This window comes from Myotis daubentonii, chromosome 5 (genome assembly GCF_963259705.1).
Source record: "Myotis daubentonii chromosome 5, mMyoDau2.1, whole genome shotgun sequence".
Taxonomy (NCBI): Eukaryota; Metazoa; Chordata; class Mammalia; order Chiroptera; family Vespertilionidae; genus Myotis; species Myotis daubentonii.
In genome coordinates, this window is record NC_081844.1 from 1,210,839 (window position 1) to 1,236,359 (window position 25,521).

The 25,521-nt window shown below is 61.1% G+C and overlaps 1 protein-coding gene across 10 annotated transcripts in view; it reads right to left on the minus strand.

The window, feature by feature from the left end:
* Window positions 1-25,521, minus strand: part of CAMK2D (calcium/calmodulin dependent protein kinase II delta) — a 147,836-nt gene that overhangs the window by 45,020 nt on the left and 77,295 nt on the right. For 7 of the 10 annotated variants that reach the window (XM_059695552.1, XM_059695550.1, XM_059695548.1 and 4 more), the window contains 2 exons: window positions 10,616-10,670; window positions 1,739-1,804 (listed from right to left, as the gene is read on the minus strand). In XM_059695552.1, the coding sequence (XP_059551535.1) occupies window positions 1,739-1,804; window positions 10,616-10,670 (121 nt within the window). The remainder of the gene's footprint in view (window positions 1-1,738; window positions 1,805-10,615; window positions 10,671-25,521) is intronic. The other 3 variants (XM_059695557.1, XM_059695556.1, XM_059695554.1) reach the window with 1 other exon arrangement.

Below are 25,521 nucleotides of genomic sequence, written 5' to 3' on the forward strand. Positions count from 1 at the left end.
CACCACCAGGGTACCGGGCAGCGCGCCACGGGGAGCCGGTGGACAGCGACCGCCTGGTGTACCCAGGGCAGGGCTGACACGCGGTCAGGGCTGGGCGCTGCGGAGACCCCGGGCCCTCAGGCGGCCACCTGCACCAGGGCGCGTCTGAGGGCTGGCAGCGCTTCCTGAATCCTGGGGTTTGTTTCCTTCTATTTAACGCCCACTTTACACTACTTCCTGGGAAATTCACTTTCTCTTCTCAAACTACGGGACAGGTTCCAGGCCCGAGGAGTCACGGGAAGAAGGAAGGAGACAGCACCCACACTGCAGGCCTTCGCCGTGCTCCCTGGTGAGCAGGCGGGACCCGAGCTTCCTGACCAGCCAACGCCTGCAAACAGTTTGCAGAAGGTGCTGACGCGTGTGGCTCAGAAGAGAGTGCTGTCTCCTGCGTGTGTGGGGCTCCCCTGAACGTGCCCGTGAGCTTCACCGCCATGGAGCACGCGCAGGGTGACCTACCACGGGGCTGCCGTCACCCTGGGCCCTTCGATGGTGACACAATCCTTACTTAACTTCACCGGCAGTTCTCGATTGTATTTTGGCTGCTCACCTAGCACTGAGCACTTGAGTGAGCCCCCTGCTTGCTGGTCACCCTGAGCCCCGCCCTCCCCAGCGCAGGTTCTCCCGCCACAGGGGCCTCGCGAGGGTGTGGGTCCGGGAGCCGTCGGCAAGTCACTCAGCGGGGCAGACGTGACACGGAGCTTCCCCGCTGACTCTGGCAGTGGAAACCCCGTGAAAAAGCAGAGCCAGCCATGGTGAGACCACAGAAAGCCATGAGCAGTGGTGCTAAGGCGCAGGGCGTGCGCAGGGACCAGGGAGCTGCGCGGCCCGCTGCTCAGGAGACGAGCCGCAGCGGCCGGACCAGCCCGACGGCATCCCGGCAGCGTTCACACGCTCACAGGGCGCCCGCGCTCCTGGCCGGGCTGCTGGCGGGAGTGCCAGCTGCGGCCACGCCTGGGGTGCCAGGCGAGGGGCCTGCGATCCACCGGCCTAAGCAAGCGGCTGCTGCTCACGGCGTCACCTCTGGGCAGCCTGGCACTTTCAAGTGAGATAAAATGGGAGCCACTTTCAACTTCTGTACAAATCTGTCAGTGACGAGATCGGAAAGGCCTCTGGAACCCTCTGGAATTCCTGGACGAGTGTTTTCCAGATGTGGGTCCCAGGGCTGTAAGGGCTCCCAGCTGACCGGGACCGGCCTCTGGGTGACTCTCGGCCACTCCAAGGCCTGGAGGCCGGTGCTCGGACCTGCTGCCCATCATAGCCCCTGGCCCCTGAGATGTGGCCAGTGCGACCTAAGAACTGAGCTTTTAATTTTCCTTAATTTTAGTGAACTGAAACAGAAGTCAAAGAGTCATAAGAGACTAGGCACACTGGGAGCCGGGACTGGAGACAGTGGGTGTCAATCTTCCATCTCTCACATCTGCTAAAAAAGTGTATTTATTTAGCAGAAGCCATTCTAGTGAGGCTTTAAAAAATAAAATGTCTTAATCAGTAAAGAACATAAAAACAAAATGCACACTCTAACTACAGACACTAGAAAAAAATAAAGTTTAGACCAGACTCAGGTTTTTTTTCCAGGGAGTTGTCTTGGAAATCCGCAGAGAAAACCACCAGTGAGGGGAAGTCCTCACGGGGTCCGGATGGAGCTGTGAGTTCAGGCCGCGTGGGCGCTGCAGGGCGGGAGGTGCGGGCGCTCACTCACCTGGCGTCGGCCTCGCTGTAGTACTCTCGCGCCACGATGTCCTCAAACAGTTCCCCGCCCGTCACTCTGTGAGAGAGGAAACACCAGGTGGCTATGGGTCTGCACCACACTCATGTGGATTTTGTGTTATTTGAAAATTACTATAAAAAAGTGCTTTAAAACTGTAAGCATTGCCATTTCCTAGCGGTCGGTCTACATAACCTACATGTTCCTCTCCTGCCTACGCCTGTGTCACCAGACCCTGAGGACACCACGCTTCACACCATCAGTCACCCAGGACTCATCTCCGGGCAGCGCTGCCGGAGACTCCCATGCAGCTCCCCGTAGTGAGTGTGGGGGTGGGAGAGTGTCGGCTGTTGTCTCAGCGCCGGAGGACGGCCTGTCGAGGTGGCAGAGGGATGCGCGGGCAGCCTGCCTGAGGGCTCCTCGCCGCCTGGGATGGACATGCCTGTGGCCAGAGGTGGCTTTGCAAGATCAGAGCCGGCTGGGAGCTGGGCTGTGCCGACGGCCGGTTCTCTCAGGCCCCGGGTTTGCCAGGGATTGAAGACGGCTTCAGGCCATGTCCCGGGAGGCGGTGGTGGTGACCGGCCAGGAGTGGGCCTGCGCCCCCTGCGAGGACTCCCCTCATCCCCAGCTGGACTCCGTTCCTCGGGGAGCTCACTCACACCCTGGGCTCCGGGCTCCCGACAGGACGGGGCGGGGGGGAGGGGGTGGACCTGGAGGTCGCCTGTGGCCCTGGTTCGGGCTAGAATCCTCCAAAATCTCTGGCTTGGGTTTCTTCCTTTCCCCTAAAACAGCATGGTTTTAAATGTCGAAGTGACAGTGCGATAGGGAATTTTAAAGCTATGGAGGTGCACCCAGCGCGCCCCGCTCTCGGCACCGACCACCCGCGGGCGCAGATGTGCTTCACGCGCATCCCTTTAGCTTGCTCATCTGTGAACACGGACCCTTCCCTCCGCGCAAAGACACAGAGAAAACACACGGCCCTCACCCAGTGGGTGGGGCGACAGGCACATCAGGCCACTGTGACTTCCTTCCAAGGAGTCGGGGCCCTGCCTCCTGTCGGAGCCTTTCCAGTTGAAATCAGTCACGGAAGTCCCCGTGCGCGCCCTTCAGACATTCACCGCTTCCTTAGGTAAAACTGCTGGGCTGAGCGCAGCCACATCTGAAATTTGGAGCAAACCTCTCACGTTGCCAAGGGGCCACCTCATCACCGTGGGGTTCCTGGCGCCCACCCAGTGCGGGTCCCCTGGGGATAAGCCCCTCCCAGCTGGGTGAATTCCTGCCGCCAGGGCCCTGGGCCCTGCTCAGCACTGAGCAGCCGCTCCCCCGACGGTGACCGGGAGGGAGTCCTGGGTCATGACCGCTGTCCCCGGCTGCCGCCCTCTGTCCACCCGTCCCGTGGCGAGGACACGGAGCTGTGCCGAGCTGCCCTGTGATGGCGCCCCCGGCATGACTGACGGCCGCCAGGGGGAACAAGGTTGGCAATAAGCGTCCAGGTGTGAACTGAAGGGAATACATTTGCATTAAGGAAAGATTTCAAATCAGTATCATACCTTGTTCTGAATAAAAATACAGAGAACCTTACATTTTTAGAGCTTACATCCAAAATGTAATTTATGTCAACGGCCTGATTTAGCCGAAGGGATCGGGGTCCCACACACAGGCGGCACGTCACAACCAGCACAGTGACACCCCCGTCACAGACCCCGTGTCCGAGCCGGAGGCCCGCTTCCCCACCGCGCACAGGCGTGCAGGCTGACTTCCAGCCCGACGCTGTCCCCCCACACCGAGCCATCACTGGGTGCCCCCCTGCCCCCCCACTGCGGGGGGCAAACTCCCGGGAATGGGCATTCCTGCTGAGGTCGGAGGAAAACCGCAGGACTCTTGGCCCGAGCGCTGACCTGATAAATGTCAAACATGCGCTCACAAATGCGGACACTGTGCATGAGAACATGAATCCAGCCATCCACTCACCACGATGGATGTGAGAATTCCAGAAGGTTCCTAGCCCCTTCCGCCAGGAAACCCTCCATCAACAGCACATGGCGTGATCCACAGGTGGGAGCCTCACTGCTCCAGGTCAGACCAACCAGGCTTCGCACAGCAGCTCTGGCAGCTCCACGAGCCACGGGACGGCTCCCTCCCTCCTGCGGGCACCTCTCTGGCTGTCAGTCATCTCTGGGCCGTCTGTCTGTCTGTCTCAGTCCTCTCTGGGCCGTCTGTCTGACTGTGTCAGTCCTCTCTGGGCCATCTGTCTGTGTCAGTCCTCTCTGGGCCGTCTGACTGTCTGTCTGTGTCAGTCCTCTCTGGGCTGTCTGTCTGTCTCTGTCAGTCCTCTCTGGCCGTCTGTCTGTCTGTCTATGTCAGTCCTCTTTGGGCCGTCTGTCTGTCTGTGTCAGTCCTCTCTGGGCCGTCTGTCTGTCTGTCTGTGTCAGTCCTCTCTGGGCCGTCTGTCTGTCTCTGTCAGTCCTCTCTGGGCCGTCTGTCTGTCTGTGTCAGTCCTCTCTGGGCCGTCTGTCTGTCTGTGTCAGTCCTCTCTGGGCCGTCTGTCTGTCTGTGTCAGTCCTCTCTGGGCCGTCTGTCTGTCTGTGTCAGTCCTCTCTGGGCCATCTGTCTGTCTGTGTCAGTCCTCCCTGGGCCATCTGTCTGTCTGTGTCAGTCCTCTCTGGGCCGTCTGTCTGTCTGTGTCAGTCCTCTCTGGGCCGTCTGTCTGTCTGTGTCAGTCCTCTCTGGGCCATCTGTCTGTCTGTGTCAGTCCTCCCTGGGCCATCTGTCTGTCTGTGTCAGTCCTCTCTGGGCCGTCTGTCTGTCTGTCTGTGTCAGTCCTCTCTGGGCCGTCTGTCTGTCTCTGTCAGTCCTCTCTGGCCGTCTGTGTAGGCAGGAAGCTCTGCCCAGTCCTTACCTGGTTCACGCTAATTTAACCAAATTAAAACCTCGGCTGGCCTTGCCTCGCTCGCAGGTCCTAAGGGGTGAGGGGCAGTTGGACGTTAGGGTGCAGTTTCCGTGTGAAACCTTCCACCAGAAGCCCGGCCCGCTTTTCAAGGAGGAGATTTTCATGGAGCGAAATGGAGCCGGTGCAGCTGCTCCAACCCCTGCTCTCTCCTCCCCGTCCCAGGACCCTGGTGAGATGCCATCTTATTTTCCAGAATAAGGGGTGATCGCCTTTCCATTTGTTCTATGTGAGACCAGACACCACGACCGAGTCATTAAACAGGTTTCCCTCCGATCTCCTGGGCAGATCTCGCCACTTGCAGCAGCGGCAGAGAATGGCGACTCCGACCACGGTGACCCTGAGCCTGGGTTTGGTTCTGTCACTCCCGGGGGGCCAGTCCGCCCAGCGGGGAGCCTGAACAGACGTGGTCTTCACAGCGGGCTCACGCCATCGCTGGCACACGCCAACCTGCGCCCAGCCGGCACGTCCGGCTGCTCTAAGACGACACCTCCTTAACCTGGAGAGAACTCCTCTCTGGTTAGACAAGGTCAGATCAACTGATGCAGAAAAAACACCTGACAAAATTCAATGCCCATCCTGCTCTTAACGCTCAGCAAACTAGGAACGGAAGTGACCCTCCTCCACTCGATTTAAAAAATCTACGAACCGAAACCGGTTTGGCTCAGTGGATAGAGCATCGGCATGAGGACTGAAGGGTCCCGGGTTCGATTCCGGTCAAGGGCATGTACCTGGGTTGCAGGCATGTCCCCAGTGGGAGATGTGCAGGAGGCAGCTGATCGATGTTTCTCTCTCATCGATGTTTCTAACTCTCTATCTCTCTCCCTTCCTCTCTGTAAAAAATCAATAAAATATATTTTTTAAAAAAATCTACGAAATACGTAATATGACACTTCATAGTGAGGAAGTGGATGCTGTCCCACAAGATCAGAACGAGGCAGGGTGTCCTCTCTCGCCCTGGAATCCTAGACAATAGAGGGAATGAAGTGTACGCACTGGCAGGAAAGAATACAGTGGTGTCTGCGCAAGATGACGGATTCTCTCTGCAGGAAACGCTACAGATTGACAATGAAACGTGCGGAGCTAAGCCATCACAACAAGCCGCAGGGTACGAGGTTAACATCTGACAGCCTACTGACTTCTTACAGAGCACAAGTAGGCAAGTGAGATTAAAACACTTGCCCATCTACATCCCACTTCCCAGAAAGGAGATACTTGGACGTACGTCTTCCATGGAAGCGCCACATGGAAAAACTGCACAGCGCGGCGAAGATCTCGCAGAAGAGCTACGCGAATGGAGAGATTTCCATGTCAATCATCAGAGAGACTTGCTATTGTCCAGGTGCCAGCTCTCAACAACCCAATCTGTAAATTCAGCACAACTCCAACCAGGGTCTCAGCCGTCACCTATGGAGACGGAGACACTGATCCTGAAGTGTGTGTGTGAGGGGCCAAGACCCAGAAGAGCCGCACAGACCAGGAGAAGCTACAGTAATGGACAGCGTGGGATTGGTGAGAGAACGGACAGACACCATGGGACAGAACGGAGCCCAGAACACAGCGATCTCACCTCTGACACAGGAGCGAAGACCATGTACTCAACCGACGCTGCTGGAGCCACTGGACAGCCACGTGCAAAACATGAATCTAGACACAGGCCTCACCCCTGTCACAACAATGAACTCCAAGTGGATCAGAGCCCAAAATGTGAAATGCAAAACCATGAAACTGCTGGGAGATAGCATAAGGGAATATGTAGATGACCCTGGCTTTGGCGATGACTTTTAGATACAACATCAAAGGCACAACCCATGAAAATAAATCACTGAAAAGCTGAACTTCATTAAAAGTAGAAACTTTCGCTCTCCCAAAGTCAATGTCAACGAGAGGATGTGCAGAGATCTCGTGAAGGGCTATCGAAGGGGACAAAGAAGCTTAAAGCTCCACACCAAAGATAAACAGTCTGATTAGAAAATGGGCAAAAGACCCAAAGAGAGACCTCACCAAAGGAGACACACCGATGGCCGGCCAATGGAGGCAGCGAGCTGAGCGGCACGCCCGGCACACGCACAAGCCGGGGCCGCCCCAGCGCGGGGTGCGGAGCAGCAGGAGGCTCACTGCCGCGGGCACGCACACGGCGCAGCCCCTGCGGAGGCGGTGCGGCGCCTTCTTACACAACTACACACACTCACAAGGCCCAGCAACCATGCTCCTCGGTATTTTCCCAAAGGAGCCGAACACTGTGGCAACACAAACGCTGCACACAGGTATTTACACGCAGCTTTATTCAGTTGCCAAATCTGAAAGCAGCCAAGATTACGCCAGGCAGTTTTCAGAGGAATGAAATTTGCTCTGAATAGTAGGCACAGGACACTGAGAAGACCACGCTGGCCCTGGACCTGTGACAAGCGGGGAGCGCGCAGGGAGCTGTGCACCGGGGCCAGGAGGCATCGCCAGCACGAGAAGAGCTGCACTAGCCAGCACGGGACCAGCGTCTGGGCAGCCCAGAGGTGCTCGCAGACGCGGGGGCTGGTCCGCCTGTGGCGAGTTTGCTGACTGTGGCTGCGCACCCAGTGCCCCAGCAGGGGAAGGAAGCAGGCGCCTGGCACGGGGGCTCCCTCGCTGTCCTCCAGGGAGCTCGCCTGCAGGCCGGGCATGGAGTGTGTGCTCTCGGGACGAAGGACAGCCCCAGACGTCACTCTGTCTGCCGCAACCTCGGGCCCGACACCCCGCAACCGTGCTCGCGCTTTTCCGCGCAGGTCTGCACCGTGGTGTTTCCACGCTGCCCTGCCTTTCTGAGTGTGAGAGCTCTGAAGAGGGAAGGCGTCTGACTGCCCTTCAGTCCCGACATCACCAACACAACTACCAGCTCCGGGCCAAAGGGTGTGGTTTGAAAAAGTATTTTTAATATTATGACATTTCAAAATCCGTGGGCATGAAAAATATACGTAAGTACAAAGCAAGCCCAGCCTTCCAGCGGCACAGCTGCGCTAAGGGGGCGGGCAGCACGGCCGCGAGCGCTCCTGGATCCGTGGCACCGGGACACGTTCAGAACCACGGCTTCCCGAGCGTCAGGCACAGTGCTGTCCGCGTGTGGGCACCACCCTGCACCGCGAATAGGATTTCTTACCCGGAAAACACCAACGCTCAGAACAGAGGGAGAGAGAAGCACTTCATGGACCGGATGGGCTTTTGCTGGGGAGTGGGGGGCAGAGGGAAGCTCTTTTGAAGATGTAATAATGGCATTTTCCCCTAACGGTTTAGAATCCTGACAGTTTCTAATATTTAAACAGGACACCAGGAGCCCCACTAATTCTCCCGGAAATCTCCAATGGATGCGAGCGGCCCAGTGGCTCCCGGGACAGGACAGGACAGGACAGGACCAGTGAGACAGCGACAGCTCCCACCTGCCCTACCGCTTGCCATGCAGGGAGAGACCGGCTCAGAGACAAGGTCGAGTTCAATGGCCGGCCCTGGGGAGCGTGAGCCGGAAACGCGAGCCTCGCTCTGGGTCAGCCCTCTCTCTATCGCCTCCTCCGTTCCTGGGGAGATGGCACACGTCGCCCGGTGCTGTCTCACCTGGTGCGATGGCTCCACGTGGGCGCTCCCTCCCCTGCAGGGGCCACCCCTTCTCTGACAGGTCAGTCAGATGACTCCTGGGGAGGCCTTGCCCTTGGGACCCCAGGCCTTGCTCCATGGAGCTCAGGGAGCCCGGGCGCCGGCCCACGGAGGGCCGCTCTGCGCGAACCCCCCTGCTGCGGCGAGGACACCTGCGCTCTGCCGCCGCCTTTCCCCTGGTCCCCGGTCCACCTGCAGAGCGGCTGGGAACGGTGGACAGACACCCGATAAGCCTGCCCGTTAAACTGCAGATGACGCGACTTTTCCACAGACCCACAGCCCTCGGGTTGCTTTTCAGGAAAGAAAGGTGTCCACCAGGAACACTCAGCGCACCTACAAACAGGCCTGCACTCAGTTCGCCACGGCCAGCCCCCCGGGAGGCGGCCACAGGGCCCTGGAGGGAGGCGAGCCGCTGCCTCCCCTTGGAACTGACTGCGTGGTGACTCCAGCTTCCCCAGGGGGCATTTCACGGACCTGAAGACCACACTTTCCTTACCGACGCTTAAACATGTTCTCATGAAGCACTTACTCCCCTCTTCACAGGACGCCACTGCCACCCTCAGATGATTTAGAGGAATTACACATTTATGTTTTTTATGTTTTTTTTAAAACTGATTTCCAGGAGGAAGGGGGGCGGGTGAGAGAGAGAGAGAAATGATCAGAGAGAATCATTGAACGGCTGCCTCTTGCATGCCTGCAACCTGGGCATGTGCCCTGACCGGGAATTGAACCGTCACCTCCTGGTTCATAGTCTGACGCTCACCACTGAGCCGTGCTGGCCGGGCTGAAGCAAGTTTTTAAAAGAGAAAGGACATCATGAGAGAAGGGACCTGGAGAAGCAGGAAGGGAGGACGGGTCACGGGAAAAGCAAACAGGAGCTGAGAAAGGACGTGCAGTGGGACTGGGGCCAGGGGTGATGGCACCGGTGCCTGCACACACGGGGCTTCAGCCTGTCCCCTGCACACGCGTCACCCACATGCTGGCCGTCCACCAACAGGCCCTGCTGCCGCTCGGAACTGAGCCTCGAGTGACCAGCTCCTGGGCCGACGCCCAGCCCGGCCTCACGCTGGGTCAGAGCTCGGGAAGGTGTGCCTTTGGCCAGTCTCGGCTCAGACGTGGGCATGACAAGCAGGACCAACCAAGGACGAACACAGCTTCTCAGGACGGGGGAGGAAGCGGGTGAAATACATGCCACGAGCTAATGCTCCCATTTCTCCATCAGGGGAGCCTGAGCCAGAGGACACGCCCACCTGCGAGAGAGGACAGACAGACAGACCTGGGTTCCTCAGTGACAGCACCGAAGGGCTGCATGAACCAAACCTACACCCACTGCCCTTTAGACTCATCATGTGAAAGAGCCTTTCTGTTCTGTTCCCCACCCATCACGTTAACAGCCGGAGACGAGCCAGGCTGTGCGCTTCCCGTGGCGGCACAGCTGCTCCCTCGCTGGCCCTCAGGCTGCTCTGCTTTCCTCTCTGGGTCCCGTACAAAGGAGGACGCATGGACATGGCTCAGCAGGAAGCTCTGTCTGCTGAGGACACACTTTCCAAGGACGTTGATCCGAGGCGTGAACTGGTGACGTCAGTGACAGGAGCATGTCTGCGTGAGGGTCAGACTGATTTCTGGGACGTGAGATCTCTGAAGCCCCTCCCGCCACATGATGCTCTGTGTCACACGTCCCGGCCGGCCGGCCGGAGCTGACCGCTCCCAGGCCCTCCCCGCTCAGGCACGCACAGAGCCTCAGCCTACAGACCCGCCGCCCGTCACCCTGGGCACTCCCCTTCCTCTCCCAGCGACCAACCCTGGCCGATGACAGCGGGGGTTTTTCTGGGTAGAAGCGGGGTTTTCAGCTTTGACTCCTAAGAACGCGAGGCAGTGTCCTGCCCTGGGCAGCCCCGCGTGAGGGGACAGGGGAGGGCAGCCCCACTGGGGACAGGGGAGGGCAGCCCCGCATGTGGGGACAGGGGAGGGCAGCCCCGCGTGTGGGGACGGGGGAGGACAGCTCCGCGTGAGGGGACAGGAGAGGGCAGCCCCGCGTGTGGGGACGGGGGAGGACAGCTCCGCGTGTGGGGACGGGGGAGGGCAGCCCCGTGTGTGGGGACGGGGGAGGACAGCCCCGTGTGTGGGGACGGGGGAGGGCAGCCCCGTGTGTGGGGACGGGGGAGGACAGCCCCGTGTGTGGGGACGGGGGAGGACAGCCCCGTTGGGGACAGGGGAGGGCAGCCCCGTTGGGGACAGGGGAGGACAGCCCCATTGGGGATGGGGGAGGGCAGCCTGGGACAGGCGTCAGGCCGGGGGGTACTCACAGGTCGAACACCAGGTAGTGGAAGCCCTCCTCGGAGATGCTATCGTGCAGCCGCACTGGGGAGAGAGAGAAGGCAGTGTTAGCGGTGCGGGCGGCCCCAGCTCCTCCCTCCCAGCACCCTGCCCGCGCGGGGCTCACACAGCCACGCGGGAGGGGCGGCCCTTACTGCTACCCGTGTGGTCACAGTCAGGGAACTGGCCGGTAATGACCCGGTGCCTGCCCTGAGGACGGCTGGAAGGTGAGGGAGGGGAGTGACCAGTGGAAGGAGTTACATCTGCCAGGGCTCCAGAGGGCGCCCCCCAGGCCACGCTGTGCACACCAGCCAGGGCCTCCCCGGCGCCTGCACCCGCAACAGGCTGGCAGGACCACTGTGCGCGGCTCGCTCTATTTTTAATCCTCCCCCGAGGATATGTGCTTTCATTGATTATTGATTCTATAGCGGAAGGGAGGGGAGGAGAGACACACCCCTCGGCTGCCTCAGCAGGCACCCCGACCAGGGTCACCCCGCACCCGGTACGAGCCTCGCCCAGAACCGGCCCGAGCCCCGGTGGCAGGACGATGCTCTGCCCGCTGAGGACCGGCCAGGGCGGTGAGCGTCTGGTCCGGGTCTCCGCCTCTGCGCCCCTTTCCTGGGGATCCCAGCACAGCACTCCCTGGCGGCCTGTCAGCCGTGCTTACGACGCTGCTGCTTCTGAACTCACACCACTTACCAAGTTAGAAGCCAAAATGTGCTCAAAAACCTCACACCAGCACGGCCTCCAGGCTCCAGGGCGAGGCTTTCACCGACAAGAGCCAGAGCACACGTCTCTCCTCCCGAGCGGAGAGCACGCGGCGCCTCCCGAGCCTCTGCAGTTAACACGCGAGAACTCACACCGCGCCCCCCCAGAGGTCAGCCTCCCGATGACACACTGCCTGGGTGGCGAGGCCCTCGCTGGCGGCTGCAGGGGCAGGAGAAGCTGCAGGGGCAGGAGAAGCTGCAGGGGCAAGAGAAGCTGCAGGGGCAGGAGAAGCGGCCGCCTCGTGGGACCTGCTTCTGAGCAGCCAGGACCGGACACGATGCACCACGGCCCGTCCTTAGCATGCTCTCCACGCGGTGATGGCTGCCACGTGGGAAACGTGGACTCAAGAGAACCGTGAATGGTCACACCGACTACCACTACCTGTGAGGGACTTCGCAGCACATGCTCCTCCGAGGCTCAGACCCAATGCAAAGCCATCCTTTAATTCATTTTTTTTTGTTTTGTTAATCCTCACAGAGGACTTTTTCCCATTGCTTTTCAGAGAGTTGGACGGAAGGGATTGGGGGGTAGAGAGAGAGAGAGAAAGAGAAACATTGATGTGAGGGAGACACGTTGACTAGGTGCCTCCTGCACACGCTCTGACCAGGGGTGGGAGTGAACCTGTAACCCAGGAAGGTGCCCTTGTCCGGGAATCAAAGCTGCGACCCTTCGGTGTGCGGCTGACACTAACCATTGCACCACAACGGCCAGGGCCGAAGTCCATTCCTGAAGCCCAATGCCAAGCCCTTCAGACATCATCCTGGCTGGCTACTGAACCTTTCCAGCCCCCTCCCCAGGAATTTCTCCAAGGCAGAGACCCGCCCTCCCTGCCAGATGATCCCTTGGAAAGTGGGCGTCTGTCCTAGCAGGGGGACGGCTCAGAACGTAGGGGATGGGGGGGCCGCGCTGTCCCCTCCTTCCCGCCTCAGCGCCGCCTGGGCAGCATTGCTTGCTTGCACTAACGGCTGAGCTTCCTTCAGTTCCTGGAATTCCTTCTCACCCACAAACCAAACGGGAACCATGTTTCAAAAACCCGGGATGCTCGGTGCTCTCCCAGGCCAGGCGCTCCCCACGTCTCTCTGCACCCACTCCCCACGCAGCAGGTGCAGCCTCCTGGGGCTGGAGGGTGGGCCCTCTCCCGCCTGCCTCCGTCCACACCGGGCGGGGGTGGGGGGGAGCCTGGTTTCTGCCGACGGCCGTCCGGGCACTGACCACGTCCGCTGCGGGCCACACGTACATTTAGACTGCGCCTGCTACACGTGGTCCAACAATTAACTCGCCCTAATGCCTTGGCAGGGCCAGACGGAATGACCCTGCGGACCGCCCACAGCCCGCGGGCCGATGTTCCCACCCCCCTGCCTGCTCCCAGGCTCGGCCGGGGGGGGGGGGGCGGGGGGGGGGGGGAGCTGGGCGAGCAGGCACTGCCTTTTCTGAGAGCCTCGCAGTCCTCAGGGGCGGACGCGCGGGGGAGCAGTGTCTCAGTGAGCCGAGCGGTGGGAGAATGAGGTGGACTCCAGGCTACAAGCCCGAGGAGTAAGTCTCACTGTGCGCCCGGGGTAGGAGCCGCTGGTGGGCTCCCGCGGCCGGGCCCAGGGTGCAGAGCGAGCAGGGCACCCGGCACCGCTGGGGGCTGGGGCTCACGTCTGCTTGTGTCGGGGGCACACGTTTCTCAGTCCAACAACCACTGCTGCCCTGACGGGGGGAACAGCCGTCCTTTGGGGGGACGATTCTGAATAAGTCCAGGTGCTCAGATGCATCCCGGTGACCAGACCCTCTGTTTCCAGTTCAAACCAGTCTCAGGGAGGCGCCTCGCCAGTCAGCGCAGGGCAGTGATTAGAGACAAGCCACTGGCCAAGCTCCTGCATCACACGATTCCAGATCGTCCCACGTCCTGCTGGCATCGGGCAGGCGAGGCCGACCGAGAGGATGATGTCAGGACAGCAGAAACCCAGCTGCATCTTTACGGGGAAACACGTGCACATTTCTCCCTGCTCCTCCGACCCTGCCACCTTCCAGAAACCCTGGATGTGTTCAGTGTGCTAATCCAACCAGGAAACCCAGTCTCCACACAGGGGCTCCACCAGCCAGGCCCTGACCCCACCGTGGCTCCTGTCTCAGCTGGCCTTTCACTGGGGGCAGGGTCTCAGCTGGACAGGTGTGGCCCCCCTCCTGAGACCAGGGCTGGGACGGGGTCTCGGCTGGACAGGTGTGGCCCCCCTCCTGAGACCAGGGCTGGGGCGGGGTCTCGGCTGGACAGAGCCCCAGCGCCACCTCCGGGCAACACTCCTCCCAGTGAGCGTGCGGAGGAGACTTCAGCTCTTTCGTGGGAATCTGTAAGCACGTTTTGGAGACGGGGCTTCAGTTCTCCCCACGAACAGCAGCACATCGTCACTGGAGGCATCACATTCATCTTCAGTCCCCGCACAGCTGCCCTCTCCCGGGCTAAGGACAGTGGAGAACAACACCCCCAAGTAATCACGCCAGCAATCCCATGTAGAAACGTGTTTTCTGTCGCTATAACGACATTCGGGGGCCTCCCGGCCAGGCCTCCCTGGGCTGTGGTGCTCTCCCAGCCGGTGCTCGGGGACAGGCCAGCCCCTGTGGCCTCCACTCGTCCGCCGGCTACAGTCCCTGCCCCGCTCTGGTGCCCCTGCTCTGGATCCCTGGTCACGCGTGGCGCTGAAGCACAGCGTGGCGCCAGGACTCACCCGCAGGACGTCTCCACCAGCTCAGCTCACACGCTGTCCCTGCCACCTCGCATCCTCGCAGCCGCTGTGCGCTCAGGGACACCGGACAGCGCGCCCACGTGGTGCTGTGGCCACGTTAGCTGGCTGCTCGCCACAGAGGCAGAACCATGGGCTAAACAGATGGCGGTCTGAGAGCTGACACGCGGTGTCACCGCCCTGGAGCTCAGCTGGCCGCCCCGGCCGCCCCCGAGTCTGATCCCAGCCCCACTAGGAAGGGGCCCGAAGGCTGATGTGCTCACAGACGAATGTGAGTGAGCAGCGAACGCCCGGACACGTGTCTGTGAATCCTGAGGACTGACTGTGTGCATCCCTCCCCGCTTCACGGGTCCTGGCTCCAGCTCTCCATCATCGGACGCAGTGCCATCGCGGCACCATTAACACACAGTGCGGAGGGCGAGGGGCAGCCTCTGGGCGTCTATGACACGAAGCTTTCTGACACCTCAGGTCAGCCCACCGGAGGCTACGTCTCCAACACCATGTCCCTAAGCATCCCACTCACCACATCACAGACAGTGACAGCATCAGCTGCACACGCCACAGGCCGCATGCTGGCCCCACACCAGCACACACGACAGGACACGTGCTGGCCCCACACCAGCACACACGACAGGACTCACGCTGACCCTACACCAGCACACATGACAGGACTCACGCTGACCCCACACCAGCACACACCACAGGCCGCGTGCTGGCCCCACACCAGCACACACGACAGGACACGTGCTGGGCCCACACCACACACACGACAGGACTCACGCTGACCCCACACCAGCACACACGACAGGACTCATGCTGGGCCGACACCAGCACACACGACAGGACTCATGCTGGGCCGACACCAGCACACAAAGGGCCGGCAACCTGAGTGGGACCGTCTGCACCATCGTCAACTGTAAAAACCAAACATGACTCAAAACAACGGTAAGATTTTGGCTTCTCAGGGAAAGACAGATGACACTAACTGACTAAAAGGGAGTTTATAGCCTTTTAAACTTTTTAGTAAGAAACGACTCAGTGAAAGCACCTACTGTGGAGCACACACCTGAGCAGCGTCCACACACGCAGCGGCCCACGCCCCGGCCCACGTGTAACCGCCACGCACGCCTCTACCGTCGTCCGCCACGTGCCCAGGTCTCTGCCGTGCCCGGCTGGCCACGGAGTCCCGTCCACACACAGCGCCAGCCTGTCCTCGCCCACAGGGCGCAGGCTGGGCACTCGGTGAGCACGGGCTCCCCCTCCACGCGCCTTCGCTGGAAATACACGTCCTAGAAGTTCCCTATTGTCAACATCACATTCGCAGCGAAAATGAAGGATTGAAAAGCAAACTCTCTGCCTGCCGCTGTCCCCGCCCTTTCAAACCAGTCTCCGCGCCCCTCACGGAGGCTGTGTGGCTCTGAGGCCTGGACAGGAGCACACGTGATCGGAGCGTGCGGGAGCCTGGCCGCCAGGGCGCACACGCAGCACGTGCCGGCCTCCCCTCTCCCCGCCCGTCCGTCCCACTCAATCACTGCCCAGAGCATCGCTTGCTGGTCACAGATATGACGCTTCACTCCAGGGACCAGTGTTCCGTCAGAGGGACAGAGGGGAGAGAAGGGAGCAGACGGACCAGCACCTTGCTCCTCAGCGTGTCTGCAAGGCGGCTGCCCGGAGCCTCACCAACACGCAGCTGTCTCCTGTCCTGGCCTCCTGGGTCCGCTCGTGACACGCAGGGCACCATCAACATTTGCTCGGTCAGGCCCTCGGGGCTAGAACTGGAAGCGCGAGGACACGCCACCTGTGCTAAGGCCTCCATCGAACTGGCAGGAGACAGCTCCGGGCCTGGCTGGGAAGCTCATGGCGAAGCTTCCAGGGAGAAGTCCCCACACCAGGGCCCAGAGCCAGCCTGCGGAGAGCTGCCTGTGCCCGCACCGTCACACGGACTGGAGCCGGAGGGCCCGGAGGAGGGCCCCGCCCGTGGGAGAGGACGGGGTCTGGGCGCCACCCACCAGCTGGCCCCTGGGCAGATCAAAGCCTGGACACTAAGCAACGCTTCAGGAGGAAACAGAAAAGCAGCTGAGCCACGTCAGACCCAAAGGCGGGGTCCTTCCCAGCTCGATCGGGAAGGCGGCACGCGTGGCAGAGCCCACGGCTCCTCAGAGCCACCGAGGCCAGGCTGCGCTGTCCTGGGTCGGGAGGGGTCCATCCCCAGGCGCGAGCTGGTCGCGGCTCCTGCAGCCCCTGCGCTGGAGGAAGAGCTGCTGCTTTCTCCGCAGAGACCGGCAGGGGAGCCGGCCAGGCAGCTGCAGAGTGGGTGCCGCTGAGGAACACACGGGGGGGAAGCCAGGTCAGTATGAGGGCGGTAAGTGCGGGCAGTAAAGGGTCCCTGTTAGGAGTTTCAGAGGCTGCAAAGCTGTTTGTACAAAAACACATTTAGAAAGTGACCTGCTTCCTGTGTGGGCGTCTGTCCGCCCGTATCCTGGGCACCAGCGAGGGCGTCCCCCCGCGCAGGTGGGGGTCTCCACGCCCAGGCTGTCACCAGAGTGGCCACAGTCACGTAGCTCTTAGCGCCCGGCCTTTCAAAGGATGTGACTAAAGCAGTCTGACACGGACACGTGCACGTGTGGGGAGAGGGCAGAGCGTGGTCGACAGGGCATCACCTGCAGCTGCATTTGCGGGAATCGAATGCGCATTTGGTTTACCAGACACAACAAGTCGTGCTTCCGGTCGTTGCTGCGGTGGCGTCTCCGACACGGCATCCACCGGGCTGTAAGCCCTCTGAGAGTGGAGCCGCGCGTCCCCCTCACCGTCAGTGCAGCGAGGTCCCAGCTGCGGGCACGGACTGCCAACCGGACCCGCACCGAGCCTGCGGCATCACAACACACGGAGGACACTGCCCGACGCCGTTACTGCCATGGTGAGAGTCAGGTTAAAGGGGCAGTCACGGAACAGCTGGGACGGGCAGGGCCGCACCTGCGTCAGGCTATTTCTGGAGTGTGGGGAAGCGCGGGGCTCGGTTGGAATGTCGGTGAGGAGGAGTCTCCGAAAGGCGGGGGCCTCTGGGGGCAGCCCCGGCCTTGACTTTTCCAAACAAGTCCGAGCCCCCGGGTGTTTTGCTGGAGTCTCTACGTTTAGTCTTTTAGACCCGACCTTGTAGAAGCATGTGCTTTCTCAAGGACGCTTACCCTGCTAATATTTCTATAAATCTAGATACTCTGGAGTTCTATAAATGATGTGGAATCTTGTCTTTCTTGAAAAACACAATATTCCACAATATTATAACCCTAGAGGCCCAGTGCACAAAATCTGTGCATGGGCAGGGTCCCTAGGCCTGGCCAGTGATCAGGGCTGATAGAGGCCTTCCGGCTGCCGGCTGGGGCCTTCCTCCGGCTGTGGCCTTTCTTTGTTCCATGCTGCCCCCTGGTGGTCAGCGCACAACAAAGCGAGCAATCGAACTCCCGGTTGATATGCAAACATATGCAAATCAAATGGCCAGTGGAATGACCGGTCAGTATAATGCACACTGACCACCAGGGGGCAGAGACTCAATGCAGGAGCTGCCCCCAGCCCACAGGCCCTGACCAGCGGGTGTGAGCGGGGGCCCCGATCACCCTGCCGGTCGCCCCACAGATCAGTCCTGATCGCCGGCCAGGCCTAGAGACCCTACCTGTGCACAAATTTCATGCACTGGGCCTCTAGTTATAAATAAAAGCATATTAGAATTTATTTAACATGCATATAATTATAATAGAATATACTGACATTCATAAGAAGCTAAACAGAGACAGTAAATTCCTTAGCAGAGAAACAATTCCCTGGAACTTGGGAATCCCAAGCGGCTCCAATGGCTTCCTGCACAGTCACTTTCCTTTTTTTTAAAAAAAATATATTTTATTGATTTTTTACAGAGAGAAAGGGAGAGGGAGAGAGAGTTAGAAACATCGATGAGAGAGAAACATTGATCAGTCGCCTCCTGCACTTTCCCCACTGGGTATGTGCCTGCAACCAAGGTCCATGCCCTTGACCGGAATCGAACCTGGGACCCTTGAGTCCGCAGGCCGACGCTCTATCCACTGAGCCAAACCGGTCAGGGCCACTTTCCTTTTCTTACTCTAAGTTTTCGAGGGTCCGTTGCGTTCCACTGCATTCCTGGCTCCTCACATGGGGCACCGCTTTGTCGGGACTGACCGGCAGACCCTGAGCGACAGATGAATGGATGACTCTGACACATGTTTCTGTGAAAGAGAGGCTAAGGGGCTGCTTGGCTATTGCCACCAAGTAGCCCTGTTCACCTGCTTCCTTGGGCTTTTATTGTAACAACAGCTTAAACTCAGATTAACCTCTAGACCAGTGGTTCTCAACCTGTGGGCCGCGACCCCTTTGGAGGTCGAATGACCCTTTCACAGAGGTCGCCTGAGACCATACTGCAGATCAGATATTTACATGACGATTCATCACAGTAGCAACATTACAGTTATGAAGTAGCAACGAAAATAATTTTATTGTTGGGGGTCACCACAACATGAGGAACTGTATTAGAGGGCCAGAAGGTTGAGAACCACTGCTCTAGACACAATCCACAGGGTAAGTATCCTTGAGAAAGCACATGCTTCTACAAGGTCAGATCTAAAGACTAAACATAGAGACTCCAGCAAAACACCCGGGGGCTCGGACTTGTTTGGAAAAGTCAAGGCCGGGGCTGCTGCCTTCGGCAAGGGCCCCCCAGAGGCCCCTGCCTTTCAGAGACTCCTCCTTACAGACTCTCCCACCAAGCCCCGCGCTTCCCCACACGGAGAAAGTCTTTGTTTTTTAAAGACGGACAGAGAGCACAAGCAGAAAGCAGAGAGCGATGTGGGCGGAGTCCTGCAGACCCAGCGTCCCATCTAGGACACGGCCCTCCGCAGCGGACATGGTATCCCAGCCGCCCGTCTTCCCTCCCTGTTCTGACCCTCGGCATGTCCAGTAGGCTCCGGGCTGTGCCCACTGCCCGTCTGGCTGCCACCAGGCATCTGGGAGGCTGGAGAAGGGACCTGAGGCTCCTCCAGGAGGCGATGGAAGGGCACCCGCGTGGACGAGGAGTGGGCGAGAGGGTGCGTCAATGCGTCACTTCAACAGAAGAGGAAAAACGCCACACCACCCACGAGAGGACACCCGCCCAACACCAGCAGTGCCCGTCCCAGGCCTGCCACTTGTCTGCCGGTCAACGCTGCCCTCAGAGGTGGCACCGGGAGCCCCAGCTTCCCTGGGACTCCCAGGGACCTGTCGTTCAAGAGCCCACATGGCCTGTGTCCACAGACTCTCTGCACACACTCCGAGCACCGAGGTGTGCCCGCACTTCCTCGACAGCCTGCCCTGACTCCCTCCTGTGCCCCCAGCAGAGACGCGCTGAGGCCGGGGGTGTGGGGTCCGTCCTCTTCCCGACACACACTGGGCCCTGCCTTCACTCTCACACGGGGTGCACAGCACGGCCCCGGGCCGCAGAGTCAGGAGTGGGGTCCTCTCCTCCCAGGCGCCTCAGCAGAGGGCGCCCAGCCCCATGGTGGCACCACCTGCGTCCCCCAGGCCTGAGGTGAGGAAGAGGGTCCGGCCCAGGGCCCCGACATCTCCCCGGCCACGTTGGCCTCGCGCTCTGGAATGCAGCCCAGACCCAAACCCAACGTGTGCGCACGACTGTCCTGGTGCCGCCTGGACCCTGCACTGCTGGGAAGGCGAGCAGGCAGGTCCCTCAAGCTCCAAGAACACCCATGCGGGAAACGGGGCGTGAGGCGCGCAGCTGTGACGGGCCCCACACAGAGCCCGAGCCCCAGCCATCAGGCGGTCTTGGTGTTTGCTTTACCGACTTTGTTCCCAAAAAGCCGGGTGGCTGCCGGTTGGGGTGCTGTCCCTACACTGAAAGGTTGTGGGTTCGGTCCTGGGTCAGGGTGTGTACCGGAGGCAACTAATGGATGTTTCTTTCTTTTTCTCCCTTCCTCTCTCTTCTAAAACCAATAAAAAAAAAACGTATCATTGGTTGAGGATTAAGAAACATCTTTCTAAAGGAAAAGGAACTTATTCTGCAAAGGCAGGTGGGCTGTGGCCGGGCTGGGCTCTGAGGCAGGCGGTGCTCTTCAGAGCATGTGCTGAGCCCCTGGCTCAGGCCCAAGGACAGAAAGCGACGCACCCTGAGTGTGAGAGTGAGAACCCCACGGTGGAGGGGTGCCTGTAGCGGGGATCCCGGGGGACAGGGCTCTGCCCCTCCGTCCTAACCACTGGCCCAGCCCACAGGCTGCTCAAGATGTGGAGCCTCTCACGGCTGCAGCTGGCAGCTCCCATGGCCTCGCCCTGACAGCCACCGAACGTCAGACGTCGTCCGACTGCCGTCCTGACCTCTCCACGTGGAAGTCTGACTGGTATTTTGCAATCCATGTGCTCAGGGGGAACCCTCGCCTTGCGTCACGACACCAGCCCACACGCCTGTCTCCCGCCAGCTCCATCCTCGCGGCTCCTTGGACTTCTCCTGGCCCTTGACAGCAGGACCGTACGCTGGCTCCGCCCGCAAACACCCAACCAGACCACGGCCGCCCAGCAGGCCTCAGACACAGCGGCCAGAGGGACCCTCTCAAAGCACAGGACCCCTGGGCGCCCCCAGACGGCCCGCAGCCCTCGCCTGTCCGTCCGCGACCACCACAACCTCATGCCACGGACTCGGGCTCACACAGTCGCGCCCCTCAGTCTGGGACCCGCTTCTGGGGAGGCTCCCCTCCGGCTCGAGATGGCCACCCTCTCACCCACCCTCGGAGGGAGAGGCCTCAGGTCTCCTCGCACGAGGGCTCAGGGCGCCCGTGGGCCTCACCCTCGGGAGTGGGCTTCAGCGTGAACGCAGCACCGGCTCCCCAGGCGGGAAGCAAGGCCCTCCCACCATCAGCCCCACCCCCTGGGGCCTCACCCACAGCTCCAGGCCTGCAGGGCACACCGCCACCCCTCGGCCTGTACCCTCACTCCCGGCGGGCGCGGCGCCCTCCCATGTGGGACCCCGGAGTGCAGGCAGGACGAGGCCAGGGGAGGGCGTTCGCTGCTGTGTCTGCAGGGCCCGGCCTGGCAGGGCCTCACAAGCCTTTGCTAACAGGAAGGAATGAGTGTGCTGCAGCGGAGGCCGCGGGAAGTGCAGCTCGGCCATGAGTTCCCTGCGACCTGGAAACAGTCCTATATCCAAACTGGAGCAGAACCTCAGTATTGTGCCTTGTTTCTCAAAATAACATAACAAGACCCGTCCAGGGGAAAGCAGCCGAGCGAGAGTGAGCTATAAAAGGGAGGCATTTAGAGCCGCGGGCCAGTCATCACCCCGCGCCCTTATCTCCCTCCCGGTTTCGCTCGGGTTTGGTTTCAGAACCTCCTGGGAGCTCAGTGCGTCTTTTGTTTTGGTCTGGGTGCCACAGGAAGCCTCCAGAGGCTCAGGGACAGAGTGCCCGCCAGGGAGATGGGCCAGGCAGGGCGCCTGGCACCCGGGACCGTGGAGGCCGTGGCCCAGTGCGTGAGCAGGCGTGACTCCATGCCACCTCCTGCGCTCCACGCCGTGACCACTGGCGCTGGTCTTGAAGATAAACTGCGAGGGCCGTCCCCAGGGCCGAGGAGCTCGGCGCAGGGGAGTCTGGGACATAAATGGGTCACGTGGTACCCTGTGCAGAGTGAGCAGCAGCCCCACAGGCGGACCCCAGAGCACACCCAGGTGCCACGGAAGGCGAGGCTGTCGTCAGGGGAGGGTGAGAGAAGGACCACTCCCCACCCAGGAGTGTAAGGGAAGGCAGCAGGCAAGGACAGAAGCCGGGACACTACCCTGGGAGGAAGGTGGGTGTGGCAGGGAGCAGAGCACCAGCCGCAGGGAGAGGAGGCTGCGCGTCAGGTCGCAGAATTCAGCCTGCAGCTCGCCAGGCAGGGCTGCAGAGGCTGACAGCCCCACGGGCGACTCTAACGGCCGCATCTCAGAAGCAGAGCCAGGAAGCGAGGGAAGGGAGGCGAGGGAGCCTGGCTTGATACCAGGGCAGAGCTGGGGACTTAAAATCCATTCGGGCCACTGAAGGGGGAACTGCTGCTAAGGTGTCGGGAACTGAGGACAGGGGACACCAGGCTCTGGCTCAGCCGGCTGGGAGGCTAGGCGGGAGCCCAGCGGAGGGGCAGGTTGGGGTGGGGCTGGTGGAACCGGGTGAGAGCCAGGTCCCCTTATCAGAGCGTCACTGCTGCGCACAGCGGCTGCCCCAGCAAATGTGGTGAATGCAGGGAAGGTGCGTGCAGAGCAACAGGTGGGGATGTGCTTCCCCGCGATGCCGGCAGATTAGAGGGCAGGGCCCGGGAGGGCGTCTCTGATAAAGGAGGAACCCAGGTGCCAGTCACAGCGTCGCCGGCAGGTGACTCACACTCTCACTGCAGAGCCCGGGGAGGCCGAGTGGAGGTTGCCGGGATGAGTCAGCAGGAGGGATGGGTCCTGGACCGGCCAGTGCCACTGGGAGCCCGAGGGTGGAGCGGGGACTGGGAACCCTGCCCCTTCTTGGAGCTCCGTGCCCTGCTGGCGGGCTCGCCTAAAAGGCTCACGGCCCTGACGATGTGGAGAGGACCGCCCACTGTGCTGAACCGACTTGTTCCATGATTTGGGGGCAACTCTGTCCCCCCAAACGTGGTCCCTGAGACAGGCGGCTCTGCCCGGTATCTGCAGAGCACCCGCAGGCAGCACGAGCCTCTCTGACCCGCTCCGCGGTGCGGCTGGGTGCTGGCTCAGAGCGGACGCCCTCACTGCCGCACGAGTGGGCGGGGGCGCTAGGGCTGGGATCCTGTGGTCTGGCCCGGCCAAGGCCACCGCAGGTGGGACTGACATCCGGGCGCTTCCTTCCTGCGACACGTTACATTAGGTGAGTTCTACGAGCAATAAACACCCATGGCCCTGGCAGGACGAGGGCTCCCCCGCCCCGGGGGCAGCTGCCAGCCAGCCGGCTCCCAGCAGGAAGTGGGGACAGGGCCCTGCAGACAGACCTGGACTTTGGAATCAAACAAAGGCTCTGACTCCAGCCCCACCCTTGGTAAACTGTCCCCGCCTGAGCCGCTTCCTGCCTGCAGGGCACAGGGTGGCACAGGGCGGCTCAGGGCTTATCACTCGGACTCCGAAACAGGAGGTTGGTGCCCAGAGTTCCTGGGAAGGAGAGCAGATACCAGGCAGGGGGTGGACGCCCGGCCAGCGGGTTATCACGCCTCAGGCTCCACCTGTCCTGGGTGCGTTCCTGCTCCGGACGAAGGGGACAGGAGGCAGGTGGTGGCCGAGCGGAACAGAAGGCTTCGCCCAGCTTGGTGACAGCACCCTGAGCACAAGGGCTCTGTGCCTGCGTCCTTGGAAACCTTATCAGAATCGCCCGGGGTGTGTGACTTAATAAATTAATAAACATCAAAGCAAGAAAACCAACAACGAGCGGTGACAGCACGTGGGCTGTGCACGGGGTCAGGGAACGCGCACACGAGTGTGTCGCCGCCCGGGCTCCAGGACCCCACGGGACAAGCCCCTGGAGCCCTGGCTCTGGAAGGGGAGGGATGGTGGGAGATGCCAGAACAACAGGAACCTCAAGGCGTGTGGCCACTCCCCAACTCCCACATTCTTCCCGCCTGCAAATGCCACCAGGAGGGGACAGCGGGACAGCCAGGCTGACACCGGTGTCCACGCAAGGGGCTGCGAGGACGCCCAGGTCAGGTGTCCCTCATCTGTGCACGCTCACCAGGCCGCCTCGAGGCCACGCCGCTGCGAGCACCGGAGACTGTCCCCTCCTCCTGCACAGGCCCCACACAGCTGCCTCCTGAGCCCGTGAACACGGCCCACACAGCTGCCGTCCTGAGCCCGTGAACACGGCCCACACAGCTGCCCTCCTGAGCCCGTGAACACGGCCCACACAGCTGCCCTCCTGAGCCCGTGAGCACGGCCCACACAGCTGCCTCCTGAGCCCGTGAACACGGCCCACACAGCTGCCGTCCTGAGCCCGTGAACACGGCCCACACAGCTGCCCTCCTGAGCCCGTGAACACGGCCCACACAGCTGCCCTCCTGAGCCCGTGAGCACGGCCCACACAGCTGCCCTCCTGAGCCCGTGAGCACGGCCCACACAGCTGCCCTCCTGAGCCCGTGAACACGGCCCACACAGCTGCCCTCCTGAGCCCGTGAACACGGCCCACACAGCTGCCGTCCTGAGCCCGTGAACACGGCCCACACAGCTGCCTCCTGAGCCCGTGAACCCGGCCCACACAGCTGCCTCCTGAGCCCGTGAACACAACCCACACAGCTGGCGGGCCCCCGCACATGGAGCAACTACACCGGGGCAGCAGAAGGACTGGTGGCTGACATGGGCTGGAAGATGAGTTTAATAAAATATTACGTATTGGAACCGATATTTTTCGTTGCCTGTTTCTTCAGTTCCTCATTCAGAGGCTACGAAGGCCTTCAGTTGAGAGGGGACCATGTGGCTCAGGAATCCGTCTGCGTATCGTGTGACTCACACACGGTGTGAACTATTTCCACACCGTCTCACGTGCTTTGCAGAAAGAATGCTCTTTTTAAGATTAAAACATTGTCAGGAGCCTCTAACATGGGCAGAAAGACACTAGACGGCGAACCTGCGCTGGGCAATGTACAGCCACGACAGCTGCGTGGGGCCAGGGCGCACCTGCCAGGTCAGGAGTCCTGCATGCAGGGCTGACATGCACCCAAGGCCGGGGCTGCAGGACAGTCCCAGAGAAGGGGGCCCTGAGCAGCAGCGAGTCAGGCACGCACAGGTCTGCACCGCGTTCTCTAACCACACGCGGAGTTACCCGCGCCATAGAACTCAGGGTTAGAAAGGAACAGCCAAGTCCAACAGTGAGTCACGAGGCTGAGGGGCACCTTCCTCAAAGAGCAGTGCGTTTGCGTCTGCGACACAGTCGGCGTCCGGCCCTCGGAGGCCTGCAGGCCTGGGGCAGGGGCCAGGTCACAGAGCTGCCTGGCTCAGGAGCAGACTCTAGCAGAACACGGTGGGCCCAGGAAGAGCAGGAAACAGGAGCCCTGCACAACCCCGGGCAGCAGGGTCGGGGCATGGGGCAGGGCCGGGCGCGGGGAGGCAGGTCGGGGTTGGCGCTGTACCTCCCCAGGGACCCTGACGGCCGTGGGAGTGACACTCAGCGTGGCTGCAGCTCTGGGCGAACCAGCCTGCCCCTCATGCCCACCCGCTGGCCCTGCCTCCCCAGGGACATTCCTCTGGTACCTGCAGGGCTGTGAGCAGAGGCTGTTGACATTTTAGGAAAGGAAAGTTACATAAACCGCAGATGGCTCAGGACTGGGCAGGGGCAGGGCCCACAGGGCTCAGGACTGGGCAGGGGCAGGGCCCACAGGGCTCAGGACTGGGCAGGGGCAGGGCCCACAGGGCT